At 36.7% G+C, this 14,212-nt stretch overlaps 1 protein-coding gene across 3 annotated transcripts in view; it reads right to left on the bottom strand.

Moving 5' to 3' along the window:
• Positions 1-14,212, bottom strand: part of KIAA0825 (KIAA0825 ortholog) — a 400,739-nt gene that overhangs the window by 19,119 nt on the left and 367,408 nt on the right. Inside the window, exons 22-23 of one of the 3 annotated variants that reach the window (XM_073233915.1) lie at positions 7,316-7,350; positions 3,691-7,060 (exon numbers count right to left, since the gene is read on the bottom strand). The exons of the other annotated variants lie outside the window; for them this stretch is intronic. Of the exons in view, the coding sequence (XP_073090016.1) occupies positions 6,945-7,060; positions 7,316-7,350 (151 nt within the window). The 3' untranslated portion in view covers positions 3,691-6,944. Of the gene's footprint in view, positions 1-3,690; positions 7,061-7,315; positions 7,351-14,212 lie in introns of those variants that run through there. 3 annotated transcript variants of the gene reach the window in all.

Genomic DNA, 14,212 nt, shown 5'->3' with positions numbered 1-14,212 from the left:
ATTCTCCAGAAAATAGGTTATTTTGCCAAATATCCTTGTCTCATTGCTTCCAGATAACTGTCTGTGACCCTTTCTCCCCTTCAATTGCTTATAGTCATTTTAACATCTGTCAACACAGCTTAAGGTGTGATTATGTCTAATAATGCTTTATTTTTGCAGTGAGCACTCCACAGTTATCACTGTAGACAGAAAATTCTGACTGACATTTCCAGAGCTTTTTGGCACCAGGGTAAGTCAAGTACTACGCTACCTCTTTCTATGACTGTCAGGTAAATAACCCAACATTACTACACTGCAGAGCCTTTTTCTCTCTTTCACAGCCACATAGCACTGCCCTTTATGCCTCTCATCTAAGTTCATCTCCCTAATTTAAATTCTAACTTTGAGTGTATCAGTTGACTAACATTAAAGTCAACTTCCAAAAGGTGTTCATTTACTCCATTTATTAACTAAGTTAAATAATTTCATCATCTATTTAAGTATACAAACTTAAGGTTGAGTAATTTTTTTAGGGAACTAGCTAAGAAGCATTAGAAAATGAAATAAGGAATTGACATTGAGATATTTAGTAAACAAAATCATTCCAGTTTTTTCTGTCTTGCTCAGCTATCAATATTTTCCAAAACCTATGAATTTGGCCAAAATGCAGCAAGTTTAATTCAGTTATAGACAGTTGACATTTGAAGGTCATCCTCATTGATGTCTAAATCTTTCATTATGAGTTCTGCTACTTTATTACAATTCTGATTTCTGTATCAAATTTATTACATTTTCTTTATTGTTAAAATCTGTCCTGGGTCTAGCAACATGCAGGAGAACCAATAATGTCTATCGATGCTTAATATGCCTGATTTTGCTGTAAGTTAAGTTATTAAAAACATGTCTTTGCCAGCCCTTTCATTTATAGGTGATAGAGTATATTCAAGAAAATCTTACCTAACAATTCAGAACTATGATTAAAAAATTGGAAAAAGCTTATTGTGGGCCAGTTCTTCTTTGACATTAGCTAGAAGATGAACTCTTGCCAAAGAAGGCTTTGGGAATATAGTATGTTAATGACCAATGGAATAAACACTTGATCATTGAAAAGCACTGTTTGAAAAACTGTTTTTTCATTAACTGAACTCTGCTTTATATAACAGATTCATTACTTATGAGATATTCTGCACCTCTAATTTCATTTTCACAAAATTTCAACATACCTCCATAGAATCCAGATTAGTTCTCTCAGTAAATAACTATGACATTATCATTATTAGTGTTCATAGGAAGTCCCTTTTTAAAAGCACAACAGGGAAATTACTACACAGTATTCCCAACCCTAGCAGACACATAAAAACGCAAATATACACATGCCCATACATAATAAAAAATTGGAAAAATGATAAATATAATCAACAAAATGCTTTATTTTCAGCTATGGTTCTGCTGTTCAGCCAACTTTAACCAATTTTATGCTATCATTCCTTATTTTTTAAATCTAGGAAAATATTAGCAATAAAAATCATGAGGAAAAATGCCAACCTGATTATGAAACTAAGCTACCAAGCAGTGTGAATACCATGAATTATTAACCCTAAATTCTATATTATATGGAAGCAGAAAAGAGTCCAGATAAAAGGCTCAGATTTCATACTGTGAAATATTTCACTTTCACCTACTAGATTCTGTCAGTTTCTTTTCTGGGGTGTTCTTATTTTTAATAACTCAAATTTTTAATAACAAGAATTCCATTCCTATTCATTTGCTACTTATCTACCATTGCTTGTAGGATCTGAAAATTGAACTGAAGTATAACCAACCTTTTTATAGAGAAGACCCATTTCTAAAATCCCTTAAACTCCTCTAAGCTCTGAAGCTCTTGGTGTTGTGTTGTGGAATCCATTCATACTCGAGAGGAAAAGTGAAGAGAGAGAGAGAGAGAGTAATGCAGGACTGTGGGTAGCTGCACGCCAAGCTGTTGTCTGTGGTCAAAAGGGGGTGTTGGAGTTTGCTAGGCAGTGGTTATTAACTAGTTTAGACTTTTTTCAAAAACTTCTGAGCTACCTGGTGAACGTATCTTAGAAGCTTCACAAACTTCAAAGAACAACGTATTTGTATATAGAAATAAATATTTTGGAGTGTTGACAGTGACTTAGGCAAGCACAGAGGGTAACACAGTGAATACAATTATTGTACCTTCTCCTTTAGAACTTGTATCTGTGGCAAAGACAAATATTTTGAACAAGTAACCAAACTGAGTGAATTAATGGATGCCAGTACTATAAAAATCAACATGTCAAGCCTTTTACATTTCAATAATTGTTATGGTTTTCTATATGGATCCTGCATATTTTGGTTACCGTTATTCCTAGAGATTTTATGGTATGTATGTTGCTATTATTCAGAGAATTTTTCTACTATCTCTTCTGTTTATTATTGAGAGATTGATTTTTAAAATACTTTTCTTGTATTGCATAGTCTAACTGGTTTCTGTTGCAGGGGATTTTATATGGCATTTTCAGGTTTTCTAAGAAATATTCTCTGCAATTACTACCCACGTTCCTCCTTTCTCTTCCAGCAGTTAGTCCATTATTTCTGGTTTGTGTCTTATTGCACAGAAATTCTTATTCTAGCCAGAAATTCTAGAATAATGTTAAATAAACAGTGGGAATTCCATCCCTCCTCTATTTTAAAAAGAGTTCTGGTTTTATAATTAATATTATATGATATGTTCTGTCTTCTTAGATGTCCTTTTTTTTGGTTTGTTACGAGAAGGAAGTATCCTTCATTGTTTTTTCTTAAGATTCATTAGGGATTCCTTTTTCCAAGTCCTTAATAGTGATCTTTCTCTCGTAATTATTTTTTTCAAGAAGGGCATTTGGTGCTATTTGGAGTAACTGAGAGTTCTGCTGCCATCACACATAAGCGTCATCTTAGGGTACAGTTGTCTTCTTAAAATGCTTAAAGACATTTTGCATTTATGGTAGGAATGCAAGACTGTATAGTCCCTTTGGGAAATGTTTTGGCAGTTTACTAAGATGTTAAACATACATCTACTGTATGACCCAGCTAGCCCATTCTTAGATGTCTACCTAAGAGACATGGGAACTTATATTCACAAGGAACCCTGTACACAAAAGTTTATGGCAGTTTTATGCACACTAGCCCAAAACTGTAAACAGCCTAGATGTTCTTAAACCACTCCACATGATGGAATATGATTCAGCCATAAGAAGGAATAAACTATTGGTTCATACAGCAGCTTGGGTGGGTTTTAGATGCATTTTCCTATGTGAAGAAAATCAAATCAAGTTGCTACATGTTGTGTGATTCCATTTTACATGACACTGTTAAAAAACAAGAAGTACAGAGAAGAAAACAGATCAGTGGTCTCCAGAGGGTGGGACTGGGAGGAGAGGTTATTTGTAGAGGGGGAACTCTTGTTTTGTGGGGGGATGATGAAGTTGTTGTGTAGGGAACTGTAGTGGTAGACACAGGACTCCATGCACTATTAAAACACATAGGACTTACACCACAAAATCAGTTTTATTGTATGAAAACAACAACAAAACAAACTAGGATCTTGTAGGAAAATAGGGAATGCAGACTGTGACAAGGGAATCTAACTGTACCAGAAGTGAATCACCTAACTACACTGAAGGGTGCACAGGGGAGAAAGGAGCTGAGCTAAGAAACTCTGGAAACCAGCGTTCTGATGGAATACTTTGAGGCTAAAGACAGACAGACATGTTTACAAACACTGTTCTCTACTTGGTAATTTGTTTTTTTCACAGAGATATGGATTAGAAAATATAAAATGATTTTTTTAAATTATTAAAATTATTTTTGAATTTAAAGATATTTTTGGATACTTTTAAAGATATTTTTATGTTTACGTACAAGTGTTAACAATTGTAGAAAATGGGAGTCAGGTTTCTCACTGTCAGAGAAGGAAGTTAGAAGTAAGGGAGAAAGGCTAGAATGAGCTCTGTGGTATTGGATTAAAATGGGAGATATCAGTATGAACTTAATTTTTAATATATACATATTAATGAATCAGAAATAAATTTTTATGTGTGTATGCATGAGCTAGTATCCATACATGTATTTCCTAGCTCAATGCGGTGAAAGGGGCTAGAAGGTACCCCAGAAGCAGTGAGTAAAGCCAGCACCTACGTCTTGGTTTCTAAATTCCATTTTCCAATGAAAGAAACAGGACTCCTTGGGAAACCAGTTGACTTTAGAGCTATGGCATAGAAAACGCAATATGAGCCTGGAGTATCAGAAAGTAAGGAGGTGAAAAAAAAAAATAATGGGAGAGCATAGCCACCATCCTAGAAAAGTTGCCAATTGCCAAAGTTGGAACAGCTTGAACAGTAAGATAATAACAGTAGCATTATATTGCAACCAACTAATTAAATATCCACAAATCCATACTTTAAATAAATAACTGAATAAATGGGGGAGAAGTGACAACTTTCTTATATAACACTTCCAATTAAAAATGAAGGAATGAGGGAAATAGGAATCATCATTAAAGCACCACAGTAATAATAATTGCCATGTTATGATGCTAAACTTAGTGGGTGAAAGCTATGCAAAAATAAGATATTGCATAAGATCAAAGTTTCTCCCTCAAATATTTAATAATTATAGAAGAAAAATAGTAACAAAATAAAGAATCCTAATTAACACCAGCTAAGTGACCAAGAGTAACATCACCAGTGGTAAGACATACTGACATTATTTAATCCCCAATATGACACACTGAGAAGGGCACAAAGCCTCTATGGCTTCCTTCCCAGTAATGCATAGCCTTCATCTGATCATCAGAAAGCATCAGACAAACCCAAACAGAGGCACAATCTATAACAGAACTGACCATGACCCCTTCAAAAATGTCAAGGTGGTAAAAGACAAAGATTCAGGAACTGCCACAGACTGCAGGAGACTAAGGAGACGTGACACCTAAATGTGGCATGGGACCTGGACCGATAAAAGAATAGCAGCAGAAAAACTGGTGAAATCTGAAAAAGTTCTGTGCTTTAGTTAATAGTGTTGTCCAAAGGTTAATCTCTTAGTTTCAGTAAATGTTGTTTGGTTATATAAGATGTTAAACCTAAGAGGAATCTGAGTGAAGGGTGTATGGGAAATCTATGTATATTTTTGCCAGTTTTCTCTAATTCAAAATAAAAAAAGGTTGCACTAAAAAAATGCTGTTAAATGTGCCATCATCTCATGGCACTAATGCTTAGGCAAACTTAATTTTTGACCTTTTTTAGGTAAGCTTTTTTTTTCCCCTGCCTGGATGCTTTAAGTCTGTTTTCCTCTCTTGAAATTAACTCTTAAGTACTGCCATTTTGATTTTCTTTAGTGCCATTTTAAATCCTTTTTTCCCCAAATATTTATCCACTTGCATTTTCACATTGGCCTCTTGTACCTCATTGGTTCTCCTTTTTGCCTTGCAGATTAGAACCTAAGGCTCTCTACAGTCTGTTCACAGAGGTTATGCCTTATATCCTACTGAAGATATAAAGTGTTCTAACATTTTTGTCAGATCCCATATTAAGCATGTTTCTGTGGTATTCTTTTTTTTTTCAGAGTGATTTTCACTGTACCTTAAACTGGAGCATATGTTCACAAGCACTATTTGGGTTCTTTGCAATGCTCATCTTTAAAGTTGAAGAGCTTGATCTAGATTACTTCCATCATCTTGTTATTCATGGAAAACTATTGAAAACAGGTTTACTAATTGATTTTGTACTTATAAGGTATTTTTAAAAATCAGTTTCAGTGTCTATTATAGTTTTTTTATTAGGTGGTTAGAAGAGGTTTTATTAGGGGCTGTTAATTAGAGCCCATTTTAAGTCAGAAGCTACTTAGTCAAAACGTGTATATTTTAAAATTATTAATTTTATCAGTATCTCCCAAGATATTTCTTTTGAGGAAGAATATTGCATTGTGAGCATTATATCTGGAGCTCCTGTACTCCACAATCAGAAAAAAGAATGAAGCAATAGTTTATATTTCACAAGATAATTAAAAAAAGAGATTTGGTACTTCTCCACAAAAAAAATTATGAAGTTGGATAGATGTCTGGAAACCAGTGAAGCTGGTTGCAAAATGAGTATTTAAAAGCCCCTTTGATTTACTGTGCTCTTGTTTTCATTCTCTTCTTTACAAAGACAAAGAGTTCTCTGTAAATATTGCTTTAAGGATTATCAGGCTTCGATTTTCAAATTTATCCAAAGTCCATAATTTAAGCTGTAATATTGGCTTTACAAATGTAAACAGTGATTGAACCCCTTTCCTTTAGCTAATAGGATGCTGATTAAATTGGATGCAATTAATAATTGCCTTATTAACCTAATGTATTACTGCCTTAAGATATGCCATGGCACATTCCAGCCAGGAGAATAGCTAGAAGAGGACAAGACTACATCAATGTAAAGAGAACGAAACCAGCATATTGTAAAAACTTGATCCAATGGGAAGAGTTAAACACTTAATTGAAATTTTGATGCATCAATTTCATATTTTACAGTTTAGCTACAGCTACAGATAGAAAAACCCTAAAAGAATTTAAAGGTTTTCATTTAATTTAGATGATCTTTAGTGTGAATAAATTATGACTGCAGGTTAGGTTTAACTTGACTTTTCTCATCCCTCTGGCACCTTCTGGGCACCTCTGCAGGGAACTGCCTTCATCTCTGTAGCTTAAAGTCTAGTTGCATCTATTTCAGGGCTCATCATGAGTGACTCACCACTGCTGAGAATGATTTTTAATCTCTTATCAACACATACAAATTCCTTTGTGATTGATTCCTGCTCACATGCCCAGCCTCATCCTCCACCATGCTTCTTCCATTCTACCCTTCAGTCAGATCATCAGCTCTTTCTGCACACTATCACATTCACTCTTCTGTGTACATGCCAGAGAAGAGCTAATTATTCCCTATAAATTACTGATCTTTCAGGATACAAATAAAATATTCCTTCTTCAGCCAAGTTTTCTCTTGTCCACTTCTGCCTGCAGTCTCCTTTTCTGCTTCCCCCAGACAAGTTATTCCATTTATTCCTAATGATAATAGAAAGGTATGTGATTACTTACTTCTAATGTTACCTATCTTGAAAGAGCTATTTGCAATTATTTTTACCTACCATGTTGTCCCCTGCCTTGTGGCAGCAGGACTGAATCATTATCTCAATTACAGAACTTAGTGTAAAACTTGGTAATATTGCTCAACAAATATTCTGGGAATGAATGAATAAGTAGGTGGTAGCACAATGGGATCTCTAGGAAGAAGTAGTTACAGCCTTTCTTATAGCTCACCTCCCTCTTGCTCTGCCCCAACTCTTCTTGTATACCTGAGTACAGAAAAGCAAAGAGGAGAATTTTTTGTTTTGTTTTGTTTTGCTTTGTTTTGTTTTTTTCTGAATCAGGTTCAGATGACACCAAAAGTACAGCCAGAGTTAGCTTCTTTGGAAAGTTTTTGTGAATATTAAGGATGGAAGGGAGGAAGGAGGGAACAAGAAAGGATTATCACGCCATGGGTGCTGTGTTATCCGTTAACATATATTATCTCATTTAATCCTAAAACAACCATTCAGAATAAATATTATCATCACTATTTTTATAGTTAAGGAAACTGGGACTTTTTATATAATTTGTACAAGGCCACACAGCTGACCAGTGGCCAAGCCAGAATTTAAATTTGAGTTGGCTCTTCAAAACTCAGTGCTTTTCTTAGAATATGGGAATTAAGGAACTTTTAATTCTATAAAACTGTAACAGCCCATTCTGTGAGCATCCTAAACTTGATGCACTTTTGTTTTTAAACAACAGGATTCAGAAATATTTACCTATCATTTGGTAGTCATTCATCTAGTAGGTATTTGTTAGACCTTTACTAAGGCCCAAGCATCAAGCTGAGCACTTGGAATGTAAGCATGCATAAGACACGGCCCCTATCCTCAAGAAGTTCTTTTGCCATTTTCTTTGAAGCTATCTTATTTTGGAAAACCTACCAACCTGCCATCCCATTTATGATTTCTCTACTTTCTCTTTTGCCTTTCAACAACTGCTCACACAAGCATACACCTGATTCTCTTTATATTAGAATGTTTTATGCATTCTTATCTAAAAAGAAAGTTCAGGCTGTATCTTCTCCATGATCAACAAAATCTATTTTTATATATCCAAATATTTATGAAACTTACACACAGATTTTATACTATTACCATGTAAATTATACTAAAGAGTGAAATTATTTTTATATAATGTTTATATATATATATGTATATGCATATGCATATAGTCTCTATTTAGAAAGTATTAGATTTTAAGCGCACAGGCCAGAGGAAATGTTATCTTTGATATCTGTTCAACCATCATTTCATGTTGAGTTTGTACCGTCTATAATTTGTCTATGAAGACTCCACAACTCAGAATGATTTTCCCAAATGAAATACTTGTAGCTAGGTATATCAGCTTTCTATGTAACCAGCCACCCCAAATTTGGTGAATTAAAACAACACAATTTATTATTTTTCACAGTTCTCTAGTAAGTTCTTCTGCTTGTCCTGCTTAGATTCCTCATGCAGCTGCCAGCAGCTGACAGTTTATCTGGGTGGGCTGGGTCTCCCAGTCTGTCTGGACTTCCATTCCAGTCCTCTTCACAATATGGAAGTTTCAGGGTTCCAAGAGGGCAAACCCAATGTACAAGTATTTACCAAGGTTCAACTCTCATCCCATTTACTAATGTCCATTAACCAAAGCAAGTCATGTGGCAAAGCCCAGAGACAGTGTGCAATACTAGGAGTTGTGATTCACTGGGAGGCCATTATGCTAATGGTCTACGACCTGACATCTTTATAGCCTACTTAACAGGATGGCTCATATACTTGTAAGGGTGAAGATATGCTGTAATTAGCTGCACAGAGCATTGAGGATTCTGACAACTTTTTGATGGGTAAATATCAAAAGAATATAAAGGTTGGTTGAGAGATATATTCATAGATTTAAGTGTTTCTCTGAATTTACAAAGATACAACATATTAAACATTTCTCTTCTATTGATTCTATATTTTGTTAGAGGCCCACCATGGGTTCTACTTGTAGTACTGGATCAAATGCCAAGGTTATTCCTCTATTTCAGTTTTTCTCAAATTCTAAGCCCCTGAAAGAACTGCTCCTATACTCTGATCTTATTGCAGCAGTTAATATTAAACAGTCCTCCCCTCACCACTATAGGGTTGACAGTTCCCAGCATATGGAGTGCATGTTCTGGAGCAGCATAGACAGGTCAGGATCTGTATAGATTCCTAGGAAAAGTTTATTATGATTTTTAAAAGTAGTGATACCAAAGCACTTGTTAAAGGTATTGGCAAAGAAAAGCACACAGGACTTAAAATTAGAAAACATCTATCTTTCATTATCAAGTCACTTAATCTTTCTGCATCTTAGCTTTCTAATGTAGAAATTGGAAATAATAATTGTAGCTACCTTATGACATTACTGGAGGATTAAATGATATGAATAAATAAAGGGCTGCACAGCACTATGCACAGGCCCATAATCTCTTACCTGAAACCACTGAGGTCATTTTTAGAACTCAGATTTTTTAGATTCTAAATAGGTAATATAATGCATATTTTGTTTAAGTAAGATTCCCAACACAGTCCACGGCAATATCCTATACCAAACACATTAATATATATCTGCAACAAAACATATAAACATTCATTTTAAAAGTGATAAATTAAAACTATAAACTTACAAAGACTTTCAGCTTAAGAACTTTTTGTACTTCAGAACTACAGATAAGGGATGGTGGATCTCTTTTATTTGCACATAAGTTTCTCTAATTAAAAAAAACTCTACATAACTTTTAGTGCACACTTGGCTTAAATAGTATAGTACAGATGATCCATTATGATGTTGACATAAACAAGGAATGTACGACAACAAATAAGGTGTTTAATTATGTTATTTATGGGATAAAAAGTAAGTGAGAAAATGTATGTGAAAAGTATGCTATAAGTTAGAAATACTGTATGTGATGTGCCCTTGACAGTTCTTGGACATTATGGGGAAACAAATTAATATAAGATTAGGTCTCTTTCTATAGAAACAGCACAGTCCAGCACAGAGGTAGAGCTAACACGCAAAAATGAAGGAATCACTGACAGCAAAGCATTCTCCATTCACTAGAGAAGGCTTTGCAAAGGAAGTGGTGCCAGAAGTATGCCTTCAGTTTGGATAGAAAAAAGATGATTGAGCAACAATGTCATGTCAACAAAGACATAAGGGACCCTGAAAACTATAAGACATTCTCAAGAGAAATTAAAGAGGACACTAATAAATGGAAATTCATCCCATGCTCTTGGATAGGAAGAATTAATATTGTCAAAATGGCCATCCTGCCTAAAGCAGTCTACAAATTCGATGCAATCCCTATCAAAATACCAACAGCATTCTTCAATGAACTGGAACAAATAGTTCTAAAATTCATATTGAACCACAAAAGACCCCCAATAGCCAATGCAATCCTGAGAAGGAAGAATAAAGATGGGGGGAAACCTCACTTCCCAACTTCAAGCTCTATTACATAGCCACAGTAATCAAGATAATTTGGTACTGGCACAGAACAGACCCATAGATGAGGGACAGAGTAGAGAGTCCAGATATTAACCCAAGCATATATGGTCAATTAATATATGATAAAGGAGCCATGTATATACAATGGGGAAATGACAACATCTTCAAAAGCTGGTGTTGGCAACACTGGACAGTTACATGTAAGAGAATGAAACTGGATTACCGTCTAACCCCACTCACAAAAGTAAACTCAAAATGGATCAAAGACCTGAATGTAAGTCATGAAACCATAAAACTCTTAGAAGAAAACATAGGCAAAACTCTTGAATATAAACAGGAACAACTTCTTCATGAACACATCTCCACGGGCAAGGGAAACAAAAGCAAAAATGAACAAGTGGGACTATTATCAAACTAAAAGGCTTCTGTACAGCAAAGGACACCATCAATAGAACCAAAAGGCATCCTACAGTATGGGAGAATATATTCATAAATGACATATCTGATAAGGGGTTGACATTCAAAATATACAAAGAGCTCACACACCTCAACAAACAAAAAGCAAATAATCCAATTAAAAAATGGGCAGAGGATCTGAACAGACACTTCTCCAAAGAAGAAATTCACATGGCCAACAGGCACATGAAAAGATGCCCCACATCACTAATCATCAGAGAAATGCAAATTAAAACCACAATGAGATATCACTTCACACCAGTTAGGATGGCTACCATCCAAAAGACAAACAACAATAAATGTTGGAGAGGATGTGGAGAAAGGGGAACCCTCCTACAGTGCTGGTGGGACTGTAAATTAGTTCAACCATTGTGGAAAGCAGTATGGAGGTTCCTCTAAAAACTAAAAATAGAAATACCATTTGACCCAGGAATTCCACTCCTAGGAATTTATCCTAAGAATGCAGCAGCCAAGTTTGAAAAACACATATGCACCCCTATGTTTATTGCAGCACTATTTACAATAGCCAAGAAATGGAAGCAACCTAAGTGTCCATCAGTACATGAATGTATAAAGAAGATGTGGTACATATACACAATGGAATATTATTCAGCAATAAGAAGAAAACAAATCCTACCATTTGCAACAACATGGATGGAGCTAGAGGGTATTATGCTTATTGAAATAAGCCAGGCAGAGAAAGACAAGTATCAAATGATTTCACTAATCTGTGGAGTATAAGAACAAAGCAAAAACTGAAGGAACAAAACAGCAGCAGACTCACAGAACCCAAGAATGAACTAAAGTTACCAAAGAGAAAGGAACTGGGGAGGATGGGTGGGAAGGGAGGGATAAAGGGAAAAAGGGGCTTTATGATTAGCATACATAATGTAGGGAGGGGGTGGGCACAGGCAAGGCAATATAGCACAGAGAAGACAGGTAGTGATTCTATAGCATATTACTACACTGATGGACAGTGACTGTAATGGGGTATGTGGTGGGGACTTGATAATGGGGGAATCTAGTAACCACAATGTTGCTCATGTAATTGTATATTAATGATACAAATAAATAAATAAATAAAATGCATATATATATATATAAACATTCCTAACAGGATTTTTTTTAAAAGTATGAGATGACACCTTTTTCTTCCTTATATCTGGCATTTACTTCTGGACTGCTTAGTAGTATAGAAGATTGTCCTTGATGTTATTTATATACTTTTTGGCTGGTAATTACTTCTTTTATCAACACTCTAAACCGAAGTTTTCTAGCACAAATATAATGCAGATCACATCTGTAATTTTCAATGTTCCTATAAACATATTAAAAACGTAAAAAGCAAAAAAGAAAAAAAAAGACATGAGGGTAGAAACATGTGTTGAGATAGAGAGGAACAGGTATATAGAGCAACAAATGACTCTGAAGTCATGTAGAGCCATTTATAGAGGAATTTGAAAGTCTGGTGGGAGTAGTTTGGGTTTGATGGGTCACGCAATAGGAAATCAGTGCAACGTCTTGAGCTGAGGAATGAAATCCTGAATTGGAAGGAGCTTTGACAGTGAAATATAAAACTGAATTAGAATTGGGAGAGACTGGAAACAAAGAGGCTGTGGAAATAATCCATGCAGGCATGTAATGGGTGAGACTTACAGTGGAGAAGAGAGAGTTACTGAATAGATAGAAGAAAAGGTAAATGTGAAAAATCTGGATAGAGGGCCTGAAGATAAGCAGCAGAGAAAACTGGCATTTTTAGCCACTTCATATTCATATTGGCAAACCGGTTGATGAAATCCGGGACAGAGAGTGGAAAGAAGAAAGGAGTCCACTATGTGTGTGTGTGGCTGGGAGTGAGGGGCATGAGAAAACAAACAGAGCAGGGAGTTATTTTTCTTAAAGCAAATTAAAGTACCTAAATTCCTTTGTATTCTACACTGATAATCTTGTCAGTGATAATTCATGTTCAGAAATGATGGTAAGTAATGAAAACATTCTAAATTATCAAAGAAAACATGTCCAGCACAATGCACATGAGAAAAAAAATAAGAACACCATGGTAGCACATTATATAAAGACTTTTCACCACGTGTTTAAACAAAAGCCCAGAGAGAGGAAGTTTGTGGAAAGATGGCAGAATAGGAGGTTCCTGCAATCACCTCCTCCCACGTACAGACTAAGGCAGCAGGTGTATGTAAAAATGCTGTGAGGACAGGCAGAGCAGAGCTTCCACAACTAATAACAAAGAGAAGGCCGAATCAGGAATGGCAAAGGGGCAGAATGTGGTCAGGATCCAAACCCTTCCCTGCAGGTCACAAGCAGGAGCAAGAGGCACAGAGGGCAAGGGGCTAAAGCCCCACAGCAGGCAGGCCCGGCCCTGGGGGCCTGCACCAGGTAAGCCAGCTCCCATAACATCTGGCTTTGGAAATCAGTGGGGCTTAACTACAGGAGACCTGGAGGGCTTTGGGAGGCTGAGTCTCTGCTCTTGGAAGTCCAGCATGCTGTGTGGAATGGTCTGAGACCCTGCACAGAAGCAGCAGTTTGAGAAGCAACTGAGGTATATGTGAAGAGATTTCCTGACTAATTTGTGATGTGTGCTGGAGGGGAAGGGATCTGCAAGAGTTTGCTTCAGAGAGGAGGGATTGGGGGGGGAGCACTCTTTTTCATTCCTAGCTTCAGCCTAGCTGTGTGGTTTGGGGAAGCCAGTTCTGACACTTGCCATCTACTGTGCCAGCACTGCTTGCCCTGCCCTGCTGTCCCCCTGCAGACTCACCCTGCCCAACCTGACCACTTGGCAGGTCCCTCCTCAGTAACTCCCATACTGCAATACTTGACAGATAGCCTTCATCGAGATGGCATCCCCCCAGAGCAACTAGCAGCAGCCATACTGGGCAACCAGCCCCAGCTGGAACTGGTGCTCCTCCAGAGGGTCTCCTACCTTGGGGAGGAGTAGCAGCCCCACCTGCCAGCATACTCCCCATAGCTATAGCTGGGCCTCTTAGGCAGCTGCACCCTTAATAAGCCCTCCACAGCAGTGCATCCATAGTGCTCTGGCTGGCCATTGCTGATTGTGAGACTGAGGGCTGGCCGGACTTACCAGCACAACCACAGGGGCTGCAGCTGAGCCTTTCAGCAAGCTTACTGGGAGTGAACCTTACAAACCAGTGCACCTGC

Source organism: Manis javanica, chromosome 1 (assembly GCF_040802235.1).
Source record: "Manis javanica isolate MJ-LG chromosome 1, MJ_LKY, whole genome shotgun sequence".
Taxonomy (NCBI): Eukaryota; Metazoa; Chordata; class Mammalia; order Pholidota; family Manidae; genus Manis; species Manis javanica.
The sequence above is the reverse complement of the archived record's forward strand: the minus strand, read 5'-3'. Positions and strand labels throughout refer to the sequence as shown.